General features: G+C 47.7%; 1 protein-coding gene across 1 annotated transcript in view; it reads left to right on the top strand.

Moving 5' to 3' along the window:
• Positions 1-26,992, top strand: part of THSD4 (thrombospondin type 1 domain containing 4) — a 551,822-nt gene that overhangs the window by 97,950 nt on the left and 426,880 nt on the right. Inside the window, exons 5-6 of the mRNA XM_032864919.1 lie at positions 10,303-10,738; positions 23,350-23,452. Of these exons, the coding sequence (XP_032720810.1) occupies positions 10,303-10,738; positions 23,350-23,452 (539 nt within the window). The remainder of the gene's footprint in view (positions 1-10,302; positions 10,739-23,349; positions 23,453-26,992) is intronic.

The following is a 26,992-nucleotide window of genomic DNA, read 5'->3' as shown; positions in this document are numbered from 1 at the left end:
AATACCCAGTAGCACAATTGCTGATCCAAGGATAGCTCTATTTTCAACTTTTTGAGGAACCTCCATACTGTTTTCCAGAGTGGTTGCACCAGCTTACGTTCCCACCAACAGTGTAGGAGGGTTTCTCTTTCTCCGCATCCTCGCCAATACCTGTTGTTTCCTGTCTTATTAATTTTAGCCATTCTGACCAGTCTGAATTGGTATCTTGTCGTAGTTTTGATTTTTATTTCCCCAATGATGAGTGATGCTGCGCATCTTCTCATGTGTCTGTTGGCCATCTGGATGTCTTCTTTGGAGAAATGTCTGTTCATGTCTTCTGCCCATTTTTAAATTGGATTATTTGTTTTTTAGGTGTTGAGTTTTATAAGTTCTTTATGCATCTTGGATACTACAAAAAAGACATTTTTTATGGTAGCACATAGGATAAGAAATGACAAATGAGTCTGTCTCAACTTCCTCTTAACTGATTTCCCAGGTTTGCACCCTTCAGAAATATATCCTATTTATATGCGTTTTTATATACAATGTACATTTTTTTCTCTATTCTGTTTCTTTCTTCTTTTTTGCACACAGCAGCAACATGTACTTCCAATGTTCAGTGTCTTTGGTGTTTAGTTCTTTTTTACTTACATGTGTTTTGGAGGTCACTCTGTTGCAGTATATATGCATCTGGCTTGTTCTTTTAAGCAGGTCCCCCAGTATCTTTACATACCATCATTTAACTCGCTCCTTATTCCCCCATCTAAGGACATGTGGGTTGTGTTTCACATTTATAATTTATTTTTAAGATTTTATTGACTTACTGGCAGAGAGAGAGAGAGTGCACCCAAGTGGTGGGGGGGAACAGAGAAAGAGAAGCAAACTCCCCGCTGAGTAGGGAGTCTAACTGAAGCTCTATCCTAGCCGATCCCAACTCGAGATCATGACCTGAGCCAAAGGCAGAGGCTTAACCAACTGAGCCACCCAGGCGCCCCTATGTATTTTATTTTATTTTATTGTTTTGGAGAGAGAGCGAGAGAGAATGCACGTATGCACGTGCACACACACAAGTGGGAGGAGGGGCAGAGGGAGAGAGCGAATCCCAAACAGTCTCCATGGCCCATGTGGACTGACACGGGACTTGATCTCATGACGCATGGATCATGACCTGAGCTGAAACCAGGAGTTGGACGCTCAACTGACTGAGCCACCCAGGCACCCCTCCGTGTACTTTTGTAAGCATGTGGAAAGATAACTCCTGTTTATGATTCCTACTGTCCAGCATCTTTCAAATTGTTTATAAAAACCTCTTAAAAGATGCATTTGGTCATCCAATGGATTTTGGAGAAAATATTTCACTGGATGGTAATTGCAAATGACATCTCCCTCCCTCTCTCCCAGCATAAGGGGCCAACTAGAAATGCTTTGTTTTCTTAGTGAGAGGAGGAAGAGAGAAGGAGGTGCATATCTGGGGGACTTATGTGGAGGCAACACCCCCCATTTGTAACCAAGAGATTGTGATACTTAGTTTTGTATGTCCTTGGGCCTGTCTCAGGTGTGGAGACGGGCAAGCCAAATGGGCTCCATAACGTTGGCTTGGTTAGAGTTTCATTTTGATATATAACAGTGGCAAATGTGACTATGGCATCAAGGATTCCTTAAAATCATGCGGAGGTGACTCACTAGATGTAGTAGGAATCCGTAGGAGCTCCGACTTTTCTCAGCAGCATCGGGCACAGGGACTCCTCGGCTCCCCTGCTTCTGCCCGGCATCTCTAGTCGTCAGCAACCTCCCATCTTTCCTGTGGAAGATCTGATCGCGGCTTCCCTAGCTATTCAACTCAGGTACTCAGCTACAGAGGAATGCGGCTTCTCTGAATGCCACGACAGCCAGAGCCCCCAGGATCAGGCAGGGCAAGGAGCCCTCCCTCTGGAGCAGGGAGAGCTGGCCTCACTGGCAGCCTCCTTCATGGAGGTCCGACTTCCGCACGGTGCCCGGGCTCGGACTCCTGGGGCTCCTCGCAGGCCTGTCCCAGGGGCCACTGCTCTGTTGGATGCGGCGACCCATGTGTGGTTCATGTTAGCACAGCTGAGACAGCCGGGGCCCCTCACAGAGACTTGTCTGAGCTCTAAGGCCAAACAAAAGGGAAATAAACATGGAGAGTCTAAGAAATGCGAACAGCTTGGCTTCTGGACGGCAGGCTGCACCCTCTGCCCATTCCACTCAGTGCTCAGCAAAGAGGCGGGAAGCCGTCCAATGGCCACAGGCAGCTGCCAGCCAGCCTCGTCCGGTGGCTCTCCAGCTCTCACAGACATGCACGGAGGCGCCCGACCCCTTAATTCTTCCCTCCTTTTGAGAATAAAGGCTGAATCCCAGCCCCTGCCAGCTCCCTCTTTGCATTCCGAGAACCTGTTAGTTCTCCAGGGCTTGATACCAGGAATGACCCCTCCCAGTGGATGAGACTTTTATCTTTACATAGAGGGATATGGCCTTATCCTCCACGCCACACCAGTTTAGCAGTGTTTTCATAAAATATAGTATTTCGTAAGGCAAAAGTGAAACAAATGCGTGAATGGGAAGAGGGGATTTTCCTTCCTTTGGCCATCGTGGTTTGAGCCATTCATTTCTTTGGTGTTTCAGTTCTTCAACAGTCGCTCAACACCTCCTGTGTCACCGAGCCAGGTGCTCTGGATAGAAGACAAATTAGAGATATCCCCGGCCCTGAAGGAGCCTGCAGCCTGGTAAACTGAGGCAGCCTAAACAAATCCTACTGTAACTAAACAGTCCCATGGGGTCCATGGGGGAGGACGAAAGAGAAGGGGGTGGCTTTTATGCAGTGAAGGGGGCCCCCGAAGCAGGAAGAGGTCATCAGTCCAGGACATGGAGCAGGAGAAGGCAGCCTTGAGAGGAAGTAGCATGAGCAGCGCATGAGAAGTGAGTACACGGAGTTTGGTGTGGGTGGTCCGGGCCATGCCCGGGGCCTTGACATGAGAGGTGGCAGGAGCCGGGCCATGCAGGCTGGGTGGCAGAGCCGAAGAGGGTGGACTGGAAACAGAGATGTGGGGAGAGTGGAAGAGCCAGCCAACTCTGGGGGATGGTGGGGTACGTGGGGGGTGAAACAGGGCAGCGGTTTCCACCGTGTGGTCCCCAGACCACCAGCATCAGCATTGCCTGGCAGCGGGTTAGAAATGCAGATACTTAGATCCCGCCCCACATCTCCTTTGCAGATGGGCTCAGCGGCCCGTCTTCACAAGCCTTCCTGGTGATCCTGACATTTCCTCAATTCTGAGAATTGCTGACATGGAGACTATAGGAAGAACTAGAAGGAGAACAGTCTTGGAGGGGGAAAGATGATGAATTTGGGCTTGAATGTGTGGAATCTGGGATGTGTCTCGGGATGAGTGGGCCAGGTGTGGTCCCAAGACCCACGGTTTCGGCATCACCTGGGAGCTTGTTACAAATGCAGAATCCGAGGTCCACCCAGACCTCCTGAATCAGAAGCTGGATCTTGACAAGATGCCCAGGTGAGAAGCAGACTCTCTCTCTCTAGTCCAGAGTTCAGCTGGGTCTGTGGGGTTAGCACTTGGGAAGGTTCTGGGCAGGCTGGAGAAGTGTGGGTGTTGTCAGTTACGGGGGATGGTTGTAAGGACACAGTTCTCAGGCACGTGCGCAGGGTTGAGAAGAAGGAGACTAGATAGGGCGTCTGTGCTGGGGTCCTCACACTGGCCAGGACTAATGTCACAAAGCTGCACAACATCACACATAATGAGGCCCTGGCTGGCAGCCAGCCTGTTGGAAGGAAAACATTTTATGCTTGTTACCCTTTCCAAAATGCTATTTGCCACTATCTCAAGAAACAACAATTTCGCAGACACCCACAGTAGGTCACTGGAAGGACTGGGGCCGGAACCTGGCGTCAGAGCCCTTACTGTCAGGTTCTTGTCCTTGGGCCGTCCTGTGGGGGAGGGAGGCTCTGCCTCTACTTCTGTTATCAGGGCCTGCAGTGTGAACAGAGAAGACATTACACGGGGTGCTCAGTAGAAGTTCATAGAATCTGCTCTGTGAAGGTTTGTCGATGGTCGTGGAAACAGATGATGGAAAACAAAATGAGAGAAGCTGCTTTCAGAATCAAAAAGTGCATCCCTATTGGTAACCTCAATTTCATCTTTAAAAATATCATCTTAAGTAGATAAGACAGGAATTATTCATGGTCTAATATTTTACAAAGTAACAGCTTTATTGAGATATGATTAATATGCCATAAAACTGACCATTTAAAGTGTAATTCAGTGGGGCGCCTGGGTGGCTCCCTCAGTTAAGCATGACTCTTGATTTTGGCTCAGGTCATGATCTCAGGGTCCTGGGATCGAGCCCTTTATCAGGCTCCCAGCTCAGCAGAGAGTCTGTTTCTCCTTCTCCCTCTGCCCCTCCCTCTACCCCTCCCCCTGCTCTAGTGCTCCCTCTCTTTAAAACAGATAAATCTTTAAAAAAATAAATAAAGTGCTTAATTCGGTCGTTTTTATTATATTCACAGGCTGTGCAGCTGTCTCCATTGTCTAATTACAGAACATTTCCATCACCCCAAAAAGAAACCCTATATTCATTAGCTGTCACTCCCTATTTTTCCCTCCCCCATGCCCTGGCAACTACTAATCTTTCTTTTTTAATTATTATTTAATTTTTTAATTTAAACTCTGGTTAGTTGATATACAGTTCAGTATTGGTTTCAGGATGATTGGTGGTTCATCACTGGCATACAACACCCAGGGCTCATCACAACAAGTGTCTTTCTTAACGCCCATCACCCACCTAGCCCATTCCCCTCCCACCTCTCTCCATCAGCCCTCAGTTTGTTCTCTGTTACGAGTCTCTCATGGTTTCTCTCCCTCTTTCTTTTTTTCTCTCCCCCCTCCCATATGTTCATCCATTTTGTTTCTTAAATTCCACGAGTGAGAGCAAATGATATTTGTCTTTCTCTGACTTATTTTGCTTAGCATAACACTCTCTAGCTCCATCTACATCATTGCAAATGGCACGACCTCATTCTTTTTTTTTTTTTTAAGATTTTATTTATTTCTTTGACAGAGATCACAAGTAGGCAGAGAGGCAGGCAGAAAGAGAGGAGGAAGCAGGCTCCCCACTTGAGTAGAGACCCTGATGCGGGGCTCGATCCCAGGACCCTGGGATCATGACCTGAGCTGAAGGCAGAGGCTTTAGCCCACTGAGCCAACCAGGTGCGCCCCTCCCTTTTTTACGACCTCATTCTTTTTGATAGCTGAGTAGTATTCCAGTGTGCATGTGTGTGTGCGCGCGCGTGCACGCGCTTACCACTTTATTCATTCATCAGTCGGGCATTTGGGCTTTCTCCATAGTTTGGCTATTGTGTCACCTACTTTCTTTCTCTGTGGATTTGTCTCTCCTGGGTAGTGCATATCAGTAGGATATGCGGCCTTTTTTGCTTGGCCTCATTCACTTAGAATGTTTTTGAGGTTCATCTCTGTTGTAGCCTACCTCAGTACTCCATCTCTTTTATGGCTGAATAATAACCCATTCTTTGGATATACTGTGTTTTGTTCGCCCACTCATCGCTTGATGGACATGAGTCGTTTCTGTCTCCTAGCTGTTGTGATGAAAGCAGTTACGCACATACACGTACGAGTTTTTGTGTGGACGTAGGTTTTCATTTCTCTTGGGTAAATAGCTAAGATTGGAATTGCTGGGCCGTATGGTGACACTACATTTGCCCTCACTGAGGAACATCCAGATAGCTTTCCAAAGTGACTGCCCCATTTTACATTCCCTCCAGGAACATTCGAGGGCTCCAGTTTCTCTGCATCGTCTCCAACACTTGCTGTTACCTGTCCCCTTTATCACAGCCCTCCAAGGGGGTGTGCTCTCCTTTTATAGGTAAGAAAACAGATGGTGCGTTGTCCGCCACAGTTCAGAGAGCTAGTAAGTGGTGAAGTTACAACTTTATTTTATTTTTTTAAAGATTTTATTTATTTATTTGACAGACAGAGATTACAAGTAGACAGAGAGGCAGGCAGAGAGAGAGGGGGTAGCAGGCTCCCTGTCGAGCAGGGAGCCAATGCGGGGCTCGATCCCAGGACTCTGGGATCATGACCTGAGCCGAAGGCAGAGGCTTTAACTCACTGAGCCACCCAGGCGCCCCTACAACTTTATGTTTTAAAGGAAATACTTACATCCTGCGTGCTCTGTGCTAGGCATTATTTAACTCTTCTGCTTTTACTGTTTATTCTTTACAGCAGCCTGTAAGGAAGGTACTGTCCTCATCTTTGTTTGTAAATGCATACAGGACAGGACTGGGCCTAGAGCGGGGGCCCTTGGGCACAACATTTAAGGAGACAGCACTCTGAGATGCTACCAGCACCTGCACGGCCCCTCAGTGCTGTATCCTGTGTGCCTTCATGGCCTCATCCTAGCTCTGGCCCCGTGGGAAGAAGTGGAAGCATCAAAAGATGGAGTAACTTGCCCAAAGCTGCGTAAGTTAGCAAGTGGCAGACCTGGGATTCCAACCCAGGAACCTGGCTTCAGAGCTCATGTCACTAACCTCTATGCTGTGCTCACACCTAGGCCCCTGATATCCAAACTGGGCTTTTTTCTGTTTCTTTCTCAAGACCTACATTTCCAAAATTTGTCAAGTGAGGATTGCAAAGTAAAGTTGCAGAGATGGGTTATGGAGAGACCAAACAGAGCTAACTGAGCCCACAGCTTCCCAGGTACCCACTGCATGTCCCCTGGAAGGGTTAACTGGCCACACAGTTTGCCTTGGCCACATCTGTGCTTGTTACCCCAGCGCTGCATAAATCTGCCTAGCTCGCAGCGACCACCCTGCACGCGTCCAGATGGACTCTGTCCTGGCAGGGAAGGGGCCATCCTGAACTGTCACGATGAGGAGCTCTGCCCGCTGTAAGGAAGACACATGCTATCTTGGCCAGGCGGGAGGGGTCTGCCCCTCGCTGCAGCATCCCAACTCACGGGTACAGAAATCCCATCCCTCACAGTCACACCCCAACCGGCTGCTCATTCTTTTTTTTTTTTTTTTTTTTACATTTTTATCTGATTGCATCCATCAGATGTACTATACATCCAAGTACAAGAGGCAGATGTCTTCTCTGAGAGGTGCAAGAGTTGTTCTTTCATGAATGGCCTCTAACAATAGTGAAACCAGCAATTTTCACATATGCATGCATGTGTGTACATATATATGTACTTCATAAAAAAACAAAGTGTCATCTCTTCGTCTCTTAACTTAATGGTAAGAATGGAGGCCACCAGGCATCGGTGGGGCACCAGAAGGTCCTGAAGGCACTTGAAAGGGATTGCTGGGAGTGGGATAGAGTCCTGGTGTGGGATATGATCCTGCAGGGGCAGGGTATGGTGCTGTTGGACCCCAGGTTCCTGGTGGAACAGTGCCCCATGGAACAGGTGGCACTGCCTCTGGTGCTTGGGGGTGGGCCGCGGAATATGGGCCTGGAGATGGATATGCCATATGAGGGGTAGGGTATTGTCCTCCCATTCCAGGTTCCCAAGGGCCAGAAGACCTGGGTCCCCAGGGACCTAAAGGACCAGCAGCAGCTGGATCTGTGGGTGTGCTACATGGTCTTGGAAGCTCTGGAAAGGGCATACTTGGTGTAGGATCTGGCCCCGCGGGGCCAGATGGGCTGCTCATTCTTATTGGCTTGCTCATCCCAGTCAGCTGCTCGTTCATTTCTGAAACATCGTGTCTCCAGGGGTGCTGCTGTTCGTGGGGGTTTTGCATGGTTCTCCAGTTTCAGCTGAGGCTCCTGGAAGGCAACGTGGGTACAAACATGTCCGTCAGCACATGCGTGGGTCACCTGCTCTGGGAGACAGGCGGCCTTTGGAAAGAGGCTTGTTCAGGTCATCAGTAGGTTCTCCATCTGCTGCCTCTGTTCCCCAAGAGCAGGATCGAGTCAGTCCCAGTTCAGGAGCTCTCGGTAGGTGAGCTGTAGTGGTGCGTCCTGGCCTGGGCCAGCAGATTTCTATTATGCCAGAAGAAAATTTTATAGCTGTTGTTGTCCATTAAACATGATCATTCTTGGGGCGCCTGGGTGCTGCAGTCGGTTAAGGGGGTCTGACTCTTCGTTTCAGCGCAGGTCATGATCTTAGGGTCATGAGATCGAGCCCCTCCCCGGGAGTCTGCTTGAGTTGCTCTCTCCCTCTCTCTCTCTCTCTCTCTGCCCCTCCCCTCTGCTCTTGCACTCTCGCTCTCTCAAATCAATCAGTAAGTCCTTAAAAAAAAAGATCACTTTTATGGTTGGGTTCTCACCCTTTGGTTTAGAATTTCAGTTCCTTAAAAGCTGGGGGCTTGCTGGAAATGCAGAGTCTCAGGCTCCACCCCAGACCAGCTGAGTCAGGATCTGCCTCCAACAAGATGCCTAGCTGATTGCTGGGCACATCCAAGTTTGAGAAGCCCTGCTGCACGTGTTCTCATTTCTCTCTTACCTTCAGCGGGCATCTCCACCCAGCTGGAGGCTGGAATTCTTGGTAGGTTTTCAGATCTTAAAAGGAAAAGACACACACACACACACACACACACACACACACACACACTTAAAGAAATTCTTTCCCTCACCTGTACATGATGTCATTCATTTTACCTGGCCTGCCACAAGAAAGAAAAAGGCAAATTACATACAAGTTATATATATTTTTAAGACTAACTTCTTAATTGCATCTCTGAAAGCAGCACGCTGGATCGCCCCTCATTAACAGAGTCCCAAGTGTTGCCAAGATTAATCGAGAAGTGCTTCAAGGCAAAATAAACACTGTAGCACAGTTTAATTCAAAACCGTATCAGCTAAGAATGAAGGTGCAATTAGTGATAAAGATGTTAATAATTAGTTGTGGTCTGTTAAATTTTATATTCAGTGGTTACATAGGGTGAAGAAAGAATTTCCTCATGAGGACAGAAATTAATGTTTCACCTTGATTGCTGTTTTAATGTGCTTATTTTAATGGAGCCATCCTGTAGAAAACCCTTGGGCACATTTCCAATTTTACATAAATGTAGAATTAATTATTATGGAAGCATATAATTTTAGAGCTGGAATGACCTTCGTGGTCATTAGATCTAGCTCAGACATTTTCCAAAGAAGTAAGAAACGATTTCTTCAGGTCCTTCCACAGTATTGGAACCTTGCTCGCCAACTTGGGCCAGTGAGGGTGAAACACTTCTCACATCCCTGCAGACAGAAATGTTTCCTCTAGCCTCAGAATTCCCACATTCCCGTGTGTAGCTGCTCTCAAGGCCCTTACCTCACCTTGCGTTATGTCCTGGCTGCTTTCTGTGGTAAGGCTGGAGACTTGGGAACCGTATCTGAGTCACTTTTATGTTCTTGACCATTCCTAGCTCTCGGTTTTGTAAACAGTAGTCGCCCAATAAATTGACATGCAGTGTGGTGTGCTACAGCCGTTCTGTCCCATTCACCAGAGCTCATTGCGTCTTCATGATGGTGGCTTGAGATCGGCCGTGGCAGAAACGATTATATCCTGGATGTAGATAAATACCACAAACCAGGGCTTTCTCCCAGCCATAACATGCACCAGCACAGAAGAGTTTACGTGATTTTTTCTAAGGCCTCACAAGGCAACAGGTCTTGACAAAGTCTAAAGATGATGCCAACACGAAGATGCCGGTTCCCCCACCGTTCGGCTTGGGTTGCCTCAAGAGTGATGGAGAGCCACCGTTGCACCTCCTCTGGTTTCTTCAGCGATTAAGTGTGACCCAGTGCAAGTCAGGCCTCAGGGCCGCGTTCGGGTGTGGTCGCTTAGCTAAATTCCACTTACCTGGAAAAGCTATTTGGGCATGAATGGTAATGGAAACCAGCCTGAAGTCTCAGGCACCGTTGAGCGAGAAAAAAAAAAAACCCCACAGATTATTTTCAGAGAAAACAAATGAACAGGAAGTTACCGTGGCCGAAATTACAATTACATCCTTATACTTCTCAAAAAACCCCAGTGGCTCCCAACAGCTTGCCAGCAGGCCCTAGGGCCCGCCATCAGTCACATGCTGACCACAGCGTACAGTTCCAACCTCGTTTTCCACCACTCACATCGCCCACCTTCATTCGACTTTCCAGCCTCCGTGGAGCGTCTCTGCGCCGGCTTCCATGATGTCCCCTTCTCCTGGGAGGCCCGCCCTCCACCTCCCTGGTCTGCCACAGGCTCTCTCCCAGAGTTTCCATCCCTACTCAGTCCCCTCCGTTGTGACCACAGCGTCGGGGTTAATGGGGAACACGCTGTGACTCCTTTCATCTCTGTTTGTGTGTCTTTCTTCAGGAGCAGGACCCGCGGCCCTATCGGCCCTGGCAAGTATGGCTACGGTAAGGCCCCGTACATCCTGCCACTGCAGACGGACTCGGCACACTCGCCGCAGAGGCTTCGGAGGCAGAGGCCTTCCAGGTCGCAGGGGGCATCGGGTCCCAGCCATGGCTACAGCCTGCCAGCCCACCGGGGTCCCCAGCACGGGTCTCTGTACCAGAGTGACGGGGGCCCCCGTTCTGGACTGCAGACCTCCGAGGCCTCCGTCTACCAGCTGCCGTTGACCCATGACCCAGGCTTCCCCGCAGCTTCCAGTCTCTTCCACGGCCTGGAAAGCGGCAGCAGCCACGACCCGGGGGCCCCCAGGGCAGCGCAGAGCTCCTCACAGCCCGCCCGGTCTGCAGCCATCTCCTGCATCGGGGCCTACCGACAGTACAAGCTGTGTAACACCAACGTGAGTACACACTGCCGCTCTGGGCCAGGCCCGCTTCTGCCCCGCTTTCCTCTTTGCCATCACGTGGAACGGTGAGGGCCCGGTCCTTGAGGCCCTGTTAATGCACCCCTGCATGTTCTCTCCCTCTCTCCTCTCTCCATGAGTTCTCCACGGACACTTCCCCTTTTCATAAGGTTGTGACTTCAGACTTCTTGACAGTCGCTGTTGCTGCGTATCACACAACCCCCCATCCTCAGGGACTTCCTGTCAACAATATTTATTTGTGCACAGGTCAGTGGGGCAAGTGCAGTTTGGTTACTTTACGGCCGAAGGTGGTGGTGCCCAAGACGTGGGAGTTGGGGGAGGTTTGACCAGCATCCGTAGGTTCCAGTCAGTGTCCTGCCATTCCAGGCGTGAGGACTTTGCGTATTGTATGATGAAAAAGTCTGAGACTGAGTAACTTGCTGAAGATTCCATAGCTGATCAGTAGCAAAGCAAATTATAAATGGAAACTACGTAAGATGACCAAAAGTGGTTTTTCAAAAAATATGTCAGTTTAAAGAGTATATCTCAAGGAGAAAAGAATAAGAGAATGTTCAAAGGTTAAATTTCCAAGTTGCTACATTTTTCATTAATAATTTAATCTGCTTTAATATTCTGTTACTGGGCAACAGGGCAGCTGTTACATATTAGCTTCAATTTCCTCATTAAAAATATATTTCCTGCTATAGAGCCCATAGAAATGACTTAATTTGTGATTTTAATAATTCCTTTGAATGCCTGGCTTTTTAGCGTGTTCTTCCACTGACAGACTTCAGGAATTATTAATTTTTGTAAAGCAGTAATTTTTCTAAAGCCATTACAAACCAGTCAACCATTAAGTCTTAATTAAGCACCACCGCTTGTCTTGCAACAGGCCAAGGTGCCATGGAAGATGAAAGAGAAGTCGTACTATCTGTCTTGTAGAATCCTTAGGAGGCTCAAAGGAGGTGATGTTAAGATAGGGCTTTATAAATCAGAAAGAAATACTTGTGTCCGTGATCATACATGGACCCAGTTCTTGAAATCATTACTCTCCTTTTAAGGATCCTCAAGATTCAGAGGCACTTGTGGGGGCTCATTTGGCTAAGCATCTGACTCTTGATTTCGGCTCGGGTCGTGATCTTAGGGTCACGATCTCGGGGTCAAGGGTTCAAGCCTCGTGACTTCGAGATGGGCTCCGCACTGGACCTGGAGTCTGCTTAGGATTCTCTCTCTTTCTCTCTTAAAAATTTTTAAAATTAAAATCTTTAAAAAAGTAAATGAGATGAATTCATCTCAAATGTAGAACGCCTCCTCCCATTGACTACTATGTTTCTTAATTTTCAAAACCACATAAATCATAAAGTGAAAGAAAAAGAGAGAGGGCACTTGGCACGCATGTGATGTCTACTTAGTATTTCTGTCACTTCACCTCCATTTTTCAAGGATGCACATTTTGCTAGGCCTGTGCTGCTGAGAGCAGAGCCACCTCTCTCCATGTAAACATCGTGGCTTCTCTGGGTGCTGGGATGACTCCACTACTAAGGACATTGACTTGCAAATAATCTCAGAAAATTCTTGTGAATTTATGATATCTGGCAGTAGTAACACCTTCAACCCAGGACAGAGAGGTGAATGTTGACAAAGGGTTATGTAGCTTCAGTTCCCTTTTCTTGTGTGTAACATTTCACACGGTGTCCTTCCCAGTGCACCCCATCATCCCGAGTCCCATCCTACTGACCCTTATGGAGAGATGCCATTCCTTAGAGGTCCCGTGACTGCCTGTCTTCTTTTATAAGCCCAAGGCTTCTTGGCTCTTGAGTCATCCCCTGTCCCCCATTGAAACTCCCTATGTTAAGGTCCTTAAGACCTCTCCTAGGTTTGATGATTTACTGGGAGGACTCATAGCTATGATTTATTACAATGGAAGGGCACAGAGCAAGATCAGCAAAGAGAAAGGTGCATGGGGCAAAATCTAGAGGAAACCAGGCAGACGGTTCCTGTCTTCTCCTAGTGGAGTCGCACAGGATGTGCTTGTCCCCCCAGCCAGGAGTTGTGACAATGGGCATGAAGTGTCATCTACGAGGGAAGCTCGTTTGAGACTCGGTGACCAAGGTTTTTATTGGGGGCTGACCACATAGGCGCCCTCTGCCTGCCACGTACCAAAATTCCAGACTCCTAGGAGGAAAGCAGGTGTTGAGCATAAATTATATTGCTAAAGCAAATAGTTTGGGCGTAGTGAGTCACTCTTATTCCCCCAGGGAATGATGGAAACCCTTCTGAAATCCAAGTTCCCAGATGCCAGCCAAGGACCCACCTTGCAAGCAGGCCTTTCTGAAGAGAGCTGTTTCGTCCTGCCGTGTGGGGTCTTCCTTGCACACCTCCTGTGTGGACCCATGTGCTCTGGCACCTTAGCATGGGTGACCTCATGTGGACATGCATGTACACCCCCACCCTGCGCCAGTGGGCGACAGGAAGAGGGAGCATGAACCTCCAAATTGTGTTAGTCTTCCTACTCCAGGATGAAGGAGGTGAAGGGAATATAGGTTATCACTTACGTCCTCTCCAAAGATTAAAAAGGAATATGTGCCTTTAGAGATCTCTCCAGTTCCTGTCTGAGAGAAGAGAAAGAAAGGAAGGTAGGCCAGGATGGTTTGGAAACATCCCTTGATTTCAGAATTTCACCCCTTAAACTAAGTGCCCAGGAGATCCCCCCAAATTCTCGACTGCCCCCACAGTACAGGTCTCAGTTGTGTTATATACTGTAATGCATAGAAGGGGTGGCATGAATTAGGGGAAGTAGTTTGGCAGGCTTCCAGATCTGGGAACAGTATCTCGTCACTGCTCACAGTCCTTCCCTCAAGACCCTTGTGGTCCTGGGGCAGAGAGGTGCCCAGGGCAAGCAGTCTGGACATCCCTGCCCTTGGCGCTGGAGCACTTGGGGAGGGGGAGGAACTCTGGGAGCAGAACAGGAGGCCACGCTGGGTTGGGGAAGACTGCGCTGAAGAGGGAACAGTTGAGCTGGGCTCCTAAGGATGGTGGGAAGGGACAAAAGGGCATTTGGGGGCAAAAGAAACAGCTTAGTCAAGGACAGGGAGGTAGGATTGTGCTAGAGCCTTAAGATGCCGTGATACCTGCCAGGTCGCAGGGTCCTTCCTTTCTTCCCCTCCGGCCTCCTCTTATCCACTTTAAATAACCACAGTTTTAGTGGGTATCTTGTTCTGTAATGTCTCAAAACCTGGAGATTTCACATGGGCCTTGCTTGACTCCCATACATGAGATGGATGCGTGAGAAACTTTTAGAAACACAGTGCAGGGTCAGAAGCGAGCTCATTAACTGATGTAATTGGAGGTTAGGCCGCAAGGTGTCTGAAATACTGGGCTTGGGAGCAGACTGTGCTAGCCGGGAGCCCCAGCTTCCTTGGGCAAGGCGCTTCCCATCTGGGATGCGGGGGAATACCACCTGTTCCGCAGTGTTGACTGTGCACACGGGAAGCTGACACGCAGGAAAATAACGGCGTTCGGGCCTGGAGAAGTCAGCAAGGCTTGCCTGCCTCTCCGGGAGCCTAGACCAGAGCAGAGTCTCGCCATGGCATTTTCCAGAGTGCTCAGTCACAAAACTGTGGTGGAGGTGGTCAGACTTGCTCAGAGCCCTCTTTGGTCCCGTGGATTAGCTAGGGTTCAGAACTCTTTCCCTTCGCCGGGCAATAAAACACGACTGCTGGGGCACCTGGGGGGCTCAGTCGGTTAAGGGTCTGTCTTCAGCTCAGGTCTCGATCCAGGGTCCTGGGATGGAGTCCCAACTTTGCACTTACTGCTCCTTGGGGAGCCTGCTTCTCCCTCTCCCTCTGCCGCTCCCCCGCCTGTGCATCCTCTCTCTCTCTCTCTCTCTGTCAAATATATAAAGAAAATCTATAAATAAATAAATAAATAAATAAATAAATAAATAAAAAAAACACGATTGCTGAGAGCCCCAACATGTCAAGTGTAATGTAGCTTCTGCGCATTCCCTGTTGGGTCAGGTGTAAAGTGATGGAAAGTGAAACTACAGATAAGTTCCTGCCAGTAAATGCTTAATGCCCTCAAATGTGCATGTTTCATGTGAAGCCCTACCTTGTGATGTCATCTGGGAATTTTAAGCATCTGGTGTGTTTTCAGGATTGCTTGACTCCTAAGATATCCTCTATGAAATACTAGAAAATAAATAATAAATGCAGTCCCAATGATCTCTGCCTGTAGACTTTAAAGATAAGGAAGGGGTTTTTTTGTTCTTTTTTTTTTTTTTTTTTTTTTGCTTGCTTACTTTGTATGTGCGGAAGTTAAGGTGACAAGCCCCAGTACGACTAGAGACTCTTAGGGTCTTTTGGAGCAGACTCCAATCTTTGACACCTACTGGTACAACACGCCAGGTCACTAGTATGGGTTCTTGGAGTCCATAAACACAGCGCTGACATCAGTGGCGGGGTCAGGTGTTAGGCTGTAGGTCAGGGACACTGAGATGAGAACACACTCTGGCCCTCAGTGGCTCCCAGTCCAGCAGAAGAGGCTCAAAAAAGGTCATGACAAGCAAGCCTAGGACACAGGCACCACCGGACGTGCTGGGAGGCACTTTGCAGTCCCCTGGCCATGGAAATGAGCCTGGCTGGGCCTCCTGGAGAAGTACAGGGGGGTTTCCCAGGGAGGGGGAGTGACAGGGGCTCCCAGAGGGGCTGAGGAACAAAAAGGGGGCTCTCAGAAGAGCTCTCGGTGGATCCAGATGTTTTTCCTGTGAGCGGAGACTTCCCTGGCAAGTATGCGGGGAAGTCTCTGTGGTTTGTCCCCAGCCCTGCACTTTCTCAGCTGTGGCTAAAGAGAATGAGTGCTCGAGGAACCAAGTAAATAGGTTTCTTCTTTGTGGAAGTTTGTGGAAGGCCCAGAGTTGGAAGCAACAGAACTGGAGTCTTGATGAGGTGCCATGGGGAAGGAGAAAAGCAAACCGCTGTCCCTCCGGTGGCGGAGGGATGGAGTTAAAATCGTTCTACTCGCTGTTTCTGGGGTTTTGTGTTATTATTTGCTAAATACAAGACTCGTGGAGGCCGAGGTGTTTCTCTCCCCACTTTGTTCTCTTAAGCACTCGGAATTCAGGCTTTCTCCCTCGGGGACACTGACACTCTGGCTCCTTCTGGTGAAAGGGGGCTGGAGTGAGTCAGCGGGTGCAGGGCGGGGACGGGGTTATGACTGTAATGGGCTTCACTGCCAAAGGAGACGTGATCCCGAGTTTAGACAGAGTGCACTTAACGTGATGGGGAAGAACCCCTGGGGCTAAAAGCAGCTTTTAGCAAACACTGATGTGATGATTTCTGGTATCAGTGACTCTCCAGTAAATTTCCCTGGAGTGGGACCGGCTTCAGAGAACGGGTTTTTCCTTGTGGAGTTGTTTCTGTCTCCACATAAGTGAAAATGAAGGGAAGATGTTGGACAAATCTCAAATACAGCCTAGCTCTCTTAAGGCAGGTTCTACTTCAACCCCATTTCTAGTCTCCTGTTGAACAAAAGATGAGTTGACAACCTCCTGACTGTTATTTAAGGAGGAACTTCGCAAATGGGCCAGGTCAAGAATCCAGAACAAGGCGGGAAGGTGTGAAACTTAACAGGAAACTGTGGGGCAGTCACGGGGTGGACAGTCCATCTAACTGGGGGCTCGATGTAAGTTTCTCTTATCGTCAGTTTATCACTAGCCTCCTTATCTGGGAAATATGTGCAGGTGTCAGCGCTTTTTTGCATCCATTTCTGCATTCCATCTTCTCGGACCACTTGGAATTTCCCATAGAAAGTTCTCTTACGGGGCACCTGGGTGGCTCAGTGGGTTAAAAACTGCCTTCGGCTCAGGTCATGATTCCAGGGTCCTGGGATCAAGCCCCGCATCGGGCTCTCTGCTCAGCAGGGAGCCTGCTTCCCTTCCTCTCTCTCTCTGCCTGCCTCTCTGCCTACTTGTGATCTCTGTTTGTCAAATAAATAAATAAAATCTTAAAAAAAAAAGAGAAAGTTCTCTTTTTCTTATTCTGTCAGTGACCTTTTATAAATATGGCATGTGAATATATGTGAACGTGTAAATGGTAAAGATGTTTCTTTGTGTGTATAATATTTACGGGTTTCATATAAACATAGTTCATATATTCGAAAGATACACATAGGAGTCACACACACACATACATACGTGAGTTGTTCCCAGTCGTCACTTCTGATCATTATAAAAAGTAGTGCAAATGGTAAGAAGTACCAGCGTGGCAGAGAGAGCTATATCCCAGCCCCTCTTCCTAGATGCAATCGCAGTCACTCATTTTTTAATTTTTAGTTCCTAGGGTCATTCTCTCCATAACTCTAATAGCAAACTAATATCTTTGCTTCTTGATACATCAACTTCAAATTTTCTCCGTTAGCTCCTACTCCAAAATACGAAGAAATGACCCCATTTCCTCCCACTGCGGATCCCTACTGGCTATGTTTTTATTTTCTATTTTACTTTAAATTACATATAGTGTGTTTACAATTTTTATTTTCTGGATTCATCCACGTTCGGGAGGACTCCTTGTTTTGCAAGATTGGAAATGTCGTGCCCAGTTTGCCAAATTCTTCTCATTGCATTACATGTTTTGGCTGATGTATTTTCCTCCACATGGCCTCTGAAATCCCTGCCAGAAACTATAATGAGGGGTTCTCCGTATCCTCCATAGTCAGTCCCAACACCTGACGCATAGTCATAGGGGCACAGTGAATATTTGCCTTTGAGGGAATTTCTCCTGTCCCAGCAGATGGCAAAGGGTCAGGAGGCCACTCTGACTAATGGGATCCCTGAAGTAGCAAGTAGGGGGAAGGAGAAGTCTTAAATGTTTTAAAAAGTTTACATTTGGCCATATGCTTTCTGATTAGTCTTCTAACAGAGGTTCTTGTTTAGGTCATCTTAGAGGCATAGAGATAGAAAAATCTAAGGAGGGAGAAATAAGCACTCCTGGGATAGGCCTAGATTTGTATGAATGTTTTTCCAGAGTACCTAAAAATACGTGGTTTTCCTGGGTGAACAGTTGGGGTTAGTCATTTTAATATCCACTGGGTCTTTGATGGGGATATTGAATGAGATAAGCACCTTTTTCTAGGAGAACATTATGAACTTAGATGAAGAAAAAAAGGTGTTTGAGAATGAAGAAAACCTCGGGATTTTGGAGGGATTTTTGCCTTGTTTTTTGTTTAAAACCTTGACCTGACTCTTCCTAACTGTCCAGAGAACGCTAGAAGTGGTAGCAGGTGGCAAAGAGTTTTTGCGAGGTTGAATTTGTTCCAAGTGACTTGAGAAAGCAGATATGAAACGTATTTGAAAAATGTGCTGGATAATTTCTAAGCAATGTTGATACATGGTTGTATTATTCTGCAGCTGGAAACCCAAACCCCATTTTCCAGCTGGGGAAGGGAAAGGGGAATGTTTACTCAGAACACCTATCTGTCAGGCACTTGAAGCTTCTGGAACTGCCGGAATCATCTTTGATGTCCACTTAGATTCCAGCTCAGCTGACATATCCTGAGCATTATTATGAGCTAGAAATTTTTTTTTTTAAAGATTTTTATTTATTTATTTGACAGAGATCACAAGTAGGCAGAGAGGCAGGCAGAGAAAGAGAGGAGGAAGCAGGCTCCCTGCTTGAGCAGAGAGCCCGATGCGGGGCTCGATCCCAGGACTCTGAGAGCACGACCTGAGCAGAAGGCAGAGGCTTTTACCCACTGAGCCACCCAGGTGCCCCGAGCTAGAAATTTTAATGTATAACTAAGTCAAACTTCACAAAATATCCCTGCGGGATGAGAGTGCCTTGGGCCTTGCTACTGACATGCAGGAATTTGGGTTTAGAGAAGTGAAGTGCTTTGCCCAAGGCCACCCAGACACCTTCCCCTGGCTGTGCAGGATTGTTAACTACATCACTTGTTGTAGGCGGGTCACTGGTCTTCTGATTGAATACAGAGTAATAATGCAAAGGATAAAAACAATTCCTGTCTAACTCAGGCAGACTTCAAGGTCATGTTCCTTGGTGCCACCTTCACTGGGGATGACACCCTTCGGTCCACTGAGGAAGTGAAAGTAATTAATTATCACGAGGTAGGTATGCAGTTGTCGAGATGGAACTTTGGATAGGGTCTCGAGTGCTTTATGAGGATTTTCAGCTCATTATATTAAAGTCCATCTTGATTCCTTTTCCCATAAGAGACCAGTGGAAACATTGCTGACTCTTTTGGGTGAAAGGAAGTCATTTGAAGGGAGGTTATCTCCCAGACACATTACAAGGCAATGAAGCTCTAGTCTTTGCTAGCTCCATTCTGCGTGGACTTGATCTCTATCCGCCTGGCTTTTTCCTTGTCCCACTTTTCTGGCCTGAAGGTTACAGGAATCTACGTTCATGGAAAGGATTAGTGTCTGCAGGAAATCTGCCCAAAGCCAACTCACAGTGTAAACTAGACACAGTCACCGATAAGATGTGGGTGACTCAGACCATGGCATCAGGAAACAGCCCACTTAAAATGTAACAAATGTAAAATGATCTGTAACCTGGAAGTTTGAACTTCAGAGAGTCTGTTAAAACGAGAGGAGATCGTATACAGATAATAGTATGACAAGTACAAACAGATGTAACCCACAGAAGACGTGAAGCTGAATTTCCCTGGCCCTGCTTGGTCCTCAGTCCACAACTGCATGAGCTTTACAGCCGAGGCCCCTCCACCAGGCCTCAGAGGCTGAAACCGACCTCGGCCGCTAGGACCTCTTGGGCAAGGAGTTAAGGTCCCCTTATCTGAGGACCCATGCCAGATTCACTTTGCTGTCCTCCATTCTCGAGGGGGCACCATGGTATGGTGGTTACTGGCATGGGTTCAGGGTCCAAAGTGTGTGGGTTCCGATCCTAACTTCATCATTTATCAGCCCATGACTTTGCGCAGCTCCTTCAGCTTTCTGCTGCCTTGGCTTCCTCATCTGTAAAATGGGTATAATAGTTGTGGTGAGGCTGACATGAGCTAAGATACACAGGCTCGTGGGGTAGAGTGCTTGGCATTTAGTAACTGCTCAGTACAAGTGAGCTGTTCTTAACATCCTCACTGGCCCAGGCTTCTGCCTGCATCACCCTTACTATAATTTTATCTTAGGAACCCACATCCACATTTGAGCCCTGTGAGTCTCGCATTTCTCCGGCCCGGGCTCTCTCCTACCTGCTGAGTGGCCCTTCATGTGGCATCCCGTGAGTCCTTGCAGGGGGAACACACAGGGCGAGGCCAGGGCTCCCGGTCATCTCTAGCGGCATCTGCCCACGCTGAGCACGTGTTGGGTACCACAGGCAACCTGCTGGGACCACCTGCCTTTGGGTGACTGGAGGTGGATTTGCTGCCTCAGTGCCTGACGCCCCACTGTGGGTCTGATGCCACATGAAGCCCCCCAACTCCCACCTCAGGAGGTAACTGGGCCAGGCTCACATAAAAAGAACTTGTTGGTGACCTGGGGCAGGGTGCCCTGTATGATCCCTCACAGGTGACTGGTTGGCTGGGCAGATGTGTGTGGTCAGAGTGATAGCCTTAGTGGGGCATTAAGATATACCCTAAGATTATAAACGACGAGCGCATGTAAAGCTGGCAAAGGGCCGGAGTGTTTGGAAGGTCTCAGTAATGATCCACTTTTGTTACATAAATATTACATATTCATTGCAGAAAAATGAGACAGTGCAGTACACCAAAAGCTTTCTTTTCTTTGTGGAAAGAGAAAAAATATGTAACCCACCTTCCAGAGAAAATGCTTTTAACCTTTCTTTCTCTATGGGCGTGCATGTGCACACTCACACACAATCATTTAGCACTTTTTTTTTCACTTAATGGGTTGTAGACTACTTTCCGTGTCACGAAATATACATTTCTGTCATCAAGTACTGAACATTTCAAAATGATTCTACAGATGCATTGGTTCGTGCTCCAGCCTCTTGGCATATTTTGCAGGTGGAAGAGAAAGGGGTTAAGCAGACTGGCTGAGTTTTTGTTGTCTGTGGCTTCCAATTCTGATAACTGTCCCCAGACAAATTAAGGGTGGCTTCTGGCTGGAGCCTCATGGCAGAGCAACTTGGCTTTCCAGAGGTGTGGTTATGTGAGGAATAGGACATGTGCCCGCTTGTTCTGTCTGTTTCCATTATGAAAAAAATGCAACTGAGTAGCTAATCTCTAGTTTCTGATTAGGGCCAGAGTGGGTGGTCAGCGCTCTGGGCTCAGTCCCTCTGTCACTGTGACCTCTGGCGAACTGTGCCACTTCTCCAGGCCTCTGTGTCTTCATCTGTAGAGTAAAGGGTTGGATTTGATGGTCACTCTTCTAACACTGTGATTGCGTGTTAACTAATTCCGAGTAAGAATGAGGCTGAGGTGTGGCCTTTGGTTGCTGCTGTGGTCCAGTGCCAGCCGGCTTGGCCATAATCAGTGAGGGAGTTCTTCAAACATATATTCCTGGGCCCTTTCCTTCCCCTAACACTGGGGTAAGGCCTGGGAATGTGCATTTTAGAAGATTTGATTGATTGATTGATTTTATTTATGAGAAAGAGAGAGTTGGGAGAGGAGCAGAGGGAGGAGGAGAGAATCTCAAGCAGACTGCACTCTCAGCAAGGAGCCCGACGTGGGGCTCGATCTCACGACCCCGAGATCATGACGTGAGCTGAAATGAAGAGTCAGATGCTTAACCGACTGAGCCACGCAGGCGCCCAAGAGAATCTGTATTTTCAACAAACCACTTGGCAATTCTTTCTCATTGCCGGGACAGTGACTTCTCCCGAGCCACCAGTTGATCACATCCTCGTTGAGCTCTGGTTCTGACCTAAGGGTTGTCAAAAACATCTCGATGCCAAATCCTTCATGGAGACCGCTGGTGTTGCCAGACGCCTGCATGGTTCTGGCTTGAGCGCCACCATCGGCCCGGCTTCCGGAGGAGACAGCCTTGCCCAGCCTGTTGGCTTCTGACTGATGGTCGGAGCTCAGCCCACCCTGACTGTCCACCGGGCCCTTCTCTCCCCACCAGTTTCTAGCACATTCTCCTCCCCATAGCTTCCTGCTGCATATGGTTTGGTTCAGGCTGTGGCAGGGCCATGACCACCCAGCAGCCTCGCCTGACTGACTTTTATCAAACAAGAGATGCTTTTCCTTCCACCTGTTTTGTTTTTTTTTTTTTAAGATTTTATTTATTTATTTGACTGAGCGAGAGATCACAAGTAGGCAGAGAGGCAGGGAGGCAGGCAGAGAGGCGGTGGGGGAAGCAGGCTCCCCGCTAAGCAGAGAACCTGATGTGGGGCTCAATCCCAGGGTGAGATCATGACCTAAGCTGAAGGCAGAGGCTTTACCCACTGAGCCACCCAGGCGCCCCTCCTTCCACCTGGTTTTATTCCTCCTCTTGTTCCCTCCTTTTGAAAAGACCTGGTGTTTCTGATATATACCGTAGATTTCTTTATAAATCCTTCAGGACTTTGAGTGGCCTGATTAGCAGTTTATTCCAGAGACTTCTTATACACAGGGTTTTTAATATTTAAGGGGCCAGGTTCCTTTTCCTCTGATCATTAAGCACGTGCGCGCACAGGCGCGGGCACGCGTGTGCACACACACCCCACACTTAAGTAAGAGTATATGTAGGATTTAAGAAGGTAGATCATGCTTTATCCATGATTTGCATTAGAGATTCTGATCTTATTATTATATTTCATATTTATTTATTTCATGTCACACTTTGCTTGTATTTATCATTTATAGATAAGAAAGAAACTACAGGGAACTGGATATTTTCTTAGAGTAATCTAGTATATCAGAATTACCTGGGTAGTTTAATAAAATATAGATTCCTGAACCTCTTCCCAGACTTACTGACTGATGATCCTTGGGGGAGGAACCCAAGACTTTGCATTTCCCATGAGACCTCTGGGTGATTATTTTGCATTCTAAAGGTGGGACCTGTGGCGTTAGATGGTGGAGAGAATTTAGACAAGTTGGACAGCGTGGTGGCCACCAGACCACTTAGCCTTAACTCCAGCTTCTGCCCTCACTGGCTGTGTGGGTTCCTCTGTGCCTCAGTTTGCTCATTGGTGAAAAATCTGCAAAACTATCCGATTGGCCTCATTGGTCACCCTGAGGATTAAATGCATTAGTAAGTGTACTGTGTCCAAAGAAGTACCTGCACATGGTAAGGATTCTGTACATGCTCGCTGTGAATATGATCCCATGTCCAGGAACGGCATGAACAAAGTCAAACAGATGGAAATGGATGGCCTTAGTGGGGGAGGCAAGCAGACCAATTTGTCAGGAGCAGAAGGTTTCAGTTAGTGGTTTTCAAATTACGGTGCAAAAGCTTAACCTGGGGAGCTTGTTAAAATTTTAGTGTCCTTCCAAAGATTCTGATGTAGTAAACTTGGAAGGAAGCCTTGAGATCTGCATTTTAAATTTTTGATGCAGGTGATCTGCACGGTTTCAGAAATGCTGCTTCTGATGGAGGAGGATTGACATTTAAAGCTGGAGAGGTCTTCTGGGATGGGCCTGGGGCTCTGAGAAGATGCAGACACTAACTGCACATTTAATATCTGTTTTATTAGGTGTGTCCAGAAAGCAGTAGAAGCATCCGGGAAGTCCAGTGTGCGTCCTACAACAACAAGCCCTTCATGGGCCGCTTCTATGAATGGGAACCGTTTGCAGAAGGTAAGCCTAGACCCAGCTCTGCCCAGAAGAATTATTCTCGTCTCTTCCCCAACCTGTTCCCTTCTGCTTGATGCTGGAGGAATTGGTGTGATCCTGATTCGAGCGGTAATAGAGAGCAAAGTAGGGCCCCGGGACACAGGAGACCCTGCCAGGCAGGTTAGCTCAGAGGACCCTTGGGCCATCTGTCAGAGAGATGAGGCATTGATAGAAAAGAGAAGCATCTGAGGCTGACTGGGTCTTGGGGGAGAGGGACAAACAGCATTTGAGGAACTGGGGCGAGCGAGAGGTCCAAACCAAGGTTGTGAGGATTGAGTGGGGGCAGTTGCCCTTTTCCTTGGTTCCTGCTCTAAGCTTCTGTGGTGACTTCAGAGGATGTGTAGGGTTGTAGAGTTGCCAGTTGTTTGGAGTTTGTGTGTATGGGGGGTGGTGGTTCACACTGCTCTTTCCAAAGCTGAAATGCCATAAGCAGGCATTGTCCTTGGTACCAAGGTTCCTGCTGTTTCAAAATGTCGGCAGGTCTGATTTTGACAGAATTCGGTAATACTGCTCTGGATCCCAGAGTCACTTTTCTTAGTTGAAACTGAGGTGATAACCTGCCTTTCAGATTGAGAAGTATTAAATTCTGGGAGATTCCTTCCATCACAGAAAAAGTGGACTCCAAAGAGGCGAAGGGTCAACCAAAACTTGTGGGCTTAAATACTGGCAGCTAAGTTGGCCAGAAGGGGAGAATCCAGCCACCCTCAGTGTCCACTGTTGGCTGAAGGCAGTGACCAGGACCACTGGTATTGTCCAAAACCCAGAGTGCACAGCCCTGCCGCCACGTCCGCGAGCTGGAGACATTGTCCTGGGAGAGGGCTTCATAGTGATTTCATCACAAAGTCAATGCCCAGGGAAGCCAAACTGTGGGAAGTCGTGTGTTGGTGGGAACCCTGGGGGAAGACAGAGGCATTGATATCTGCTCTGAAATTGGTTGCAAAAGGTTTTTGTCTGTGCATTTTCTTCAGAGGAGAATCTGTTCCCTTCTCACGGATTCTCAAAGGTGTCCCATGACCTCAAAACTGTTAAGAACTGACCTGACTAAAAAATTGGGGTTACCAGATCTGAACAGGATGGAAGAAGAGATGAAACATAGTCAGTTGGATGCAAATGTGAGATTGGCTGGGAGGCTAGAGGGCAAACTCAGGGAGGATGCCTGGAGTGAGGTTTTGATGCTGTGAATCAGAGCTTGGCCGTGGCCCTTTGATTCTGTCCTGAAAAGTGTTGTGTTAAATGCAAGCTGGTGTCCTGATTTGGATCCCAGAGCAGGGAAAGGCACGAGTGGGATGCCTGCTGAAAGATGCACGAAGTATATGGTTATGTCAACAGTATCGTACTGCTGTGAATGTCTTAGTTTTTATAAGAGCACCATAGTTTCACAGGATGTTAACGTTAGGGGAAGCTGGGTAAAGAGCATTCGGGAACTCTCAGTACTATCTTTGCAACCATTCTAGAAGTCTACAATGACTCCAAAAGAAAAACATGTTTTAAAAGGCATCGTGCTCCCAGTTTGCTAGATCTTATATGCATTCTGATGAAGGTAATGTCTAAGATTTGCTTTCTACGGGTGACTGGGAGTGCCCCGGATTGAAACAGTGTGCTTCTTGGAACCTCAGAATGTGTCCCTCTCTGGAGACAGGGTTGCTGTAGGTGGAAAGTGTTGTGGTCCTGCCAGAGTAGGGTGGGCTCTTAATCGAGTATGACTGGTGATCTTACAAGAAGAAGGGACACAGACTTCAAGGGAGATTGCCGAGTGACAATGAAGGGAGAGATTGGAGTAATAGGTCCACGAACCAAGTGACACCAAGGATTGCCAGCAACCACCAGAAATTAGAAGAGGCAAGAAAGGATCCCGGCATAGAGCATGGCCTGCCAACACCTTGCCTTTGGACTTCTAGCCTCTAGAACTAGATTTATGAGACTTTATTTCTGTTGTTTTCAGCCACCAAGTTTGTGGTATTTTGTCATGCAGCCCTAGGAAACTCCTAGAAAGAGGAAAGAACTAGGTTCTGGATTGATTGAGGTCTGCCCACACATGAAGATCAGAAAGTGGGGGTGGTCCGAGCAGTAACAGGGGATGCCCGGAGAAGTGAGGCACGATTTACAGTGAGTAAGCACGATTTACAGTTCATTACAGTGAATGACGGATCCGGGTCTACCCAAGTCTGTGGTTCTCTGCCCTAGCCGCTCATTAGAATCATCGAGGAGACATCCAGAAATATCGGCATCCGGGCCCCGCACCCAGAGATTGTGATCATGGGTCTAGGTTGCCCCTGGGGCATCAGGATTTTTCTAAAGATCCCAGATATTTCTAATGGGTAGCTGGGGTCAAGAAGCTCTAATCCCAGGGGCAGGCAGGACCTCATAAGGGGTGGTGGCTCTAGCCTAAATTAAGAGACCGAATTGTGGTGGTGTTTATAAACTGCGAGATACATTGTGTCGGAACAACAATGGAAGTCCTCAGTGAACATTTGGAGATGAAGTTATGCAGGCCTTTGTCTGAGCCACACCCTTGCTTTACTGCGGGTCTTGGGTAATAGCTGCTTTATTGGGATTACCTGGGAGGAAGAGCGAATTCTTCCAGCAGGGGGATGTCTACTCGATTGTTTTGCCTGGAGCTGAATGAAGCACCTGGCCGGACCTTGGCTGCATCTTTTGGTCTGGTCATCAGCCAGCCATGGCTGTCCAAGGCCCCCAGCTCCTGTCAGGCCCTCATAGATTCGGGTCTCATCTCCAAAGCCCTGTGTATTGCAAAGAACTCTTTTGCGGAAGTGTTCATGTATTGCAGCTATGTTCTGTGCACGTCTGCTGTTGTCTGGTTTACGTTTGATTCTGCTTCTTCTGCTCTTTGGTTTGCCCTGATTTGGGCTGGACTTGAAGTGTGAGGCCTGTGAGATTTTTTTAACACTTACCTTAACATATGTAGACAGAAAGAATAGGTTGATAGTATCATAATAAGCTCCTTCTACTGATCACTTAATTTCAACAGTTATCTACTCAGAGCCAATCTTTTCTATATATACCCCACCCTGTCTTCCCGACCCAGATTTTGGGGAACTATTTGGATTCACATCATATGGCACTGTTCCTTGGTAGATATAGTAATTGGAAGTCTTGGTTGTGAGTGACAGAAACCCAGTGGAAAGTGGGGATTGGGACACAGAAAAACAGATTCAAAAACTGTTACATACTTCTTGATCATAGGCCATAAGATTTCTTTTTTCTTTACGGGGCGCCTGGGTGGCTCAGTGGGTTAAAGCCTCTGCCTTTGGCTCAGGTCATGATCTCAGGGGCCTGGGATCGAGCCCCGCATCGGGCTCTCTGCTCAGCGGGGAGCCTGCTTCCCCCTCTCTCTCTGCCTGCCTCTCTGCCTACTTGTGATCTCTGTCAAATAAATAAATAAAATCTTTAAAGAAAAAAAAGATTTCTTTTTTCTTTTAGTAACATATGATGTATTATTTGTTTCAGGGGTACCGTTCTGTGATTCATCAGTCTCACAGAATT

This window comes from Lontra canadensis, unplaced genomic scaffold, assembly GCF_010015895.1.
Source record: "Lontra canadensis isolate GAN:19392208 unplaced genomic scaffold, GSC_riverotter_1.0 scaffold28, whole genome shotgun sequence".
NCBI classification, from domain to species: domain Eukaryota; kingdom Metazoa; phylum Chordata; class Mammalia; order Carnivora; family Mustelidae; genus Lontra; species Lontra canadensis.
The sequence above is the reverse complement of the archived record's forward strand: the minus strand, read 5'-3'. Positions and strand labels throughout refer to the sequence as shown.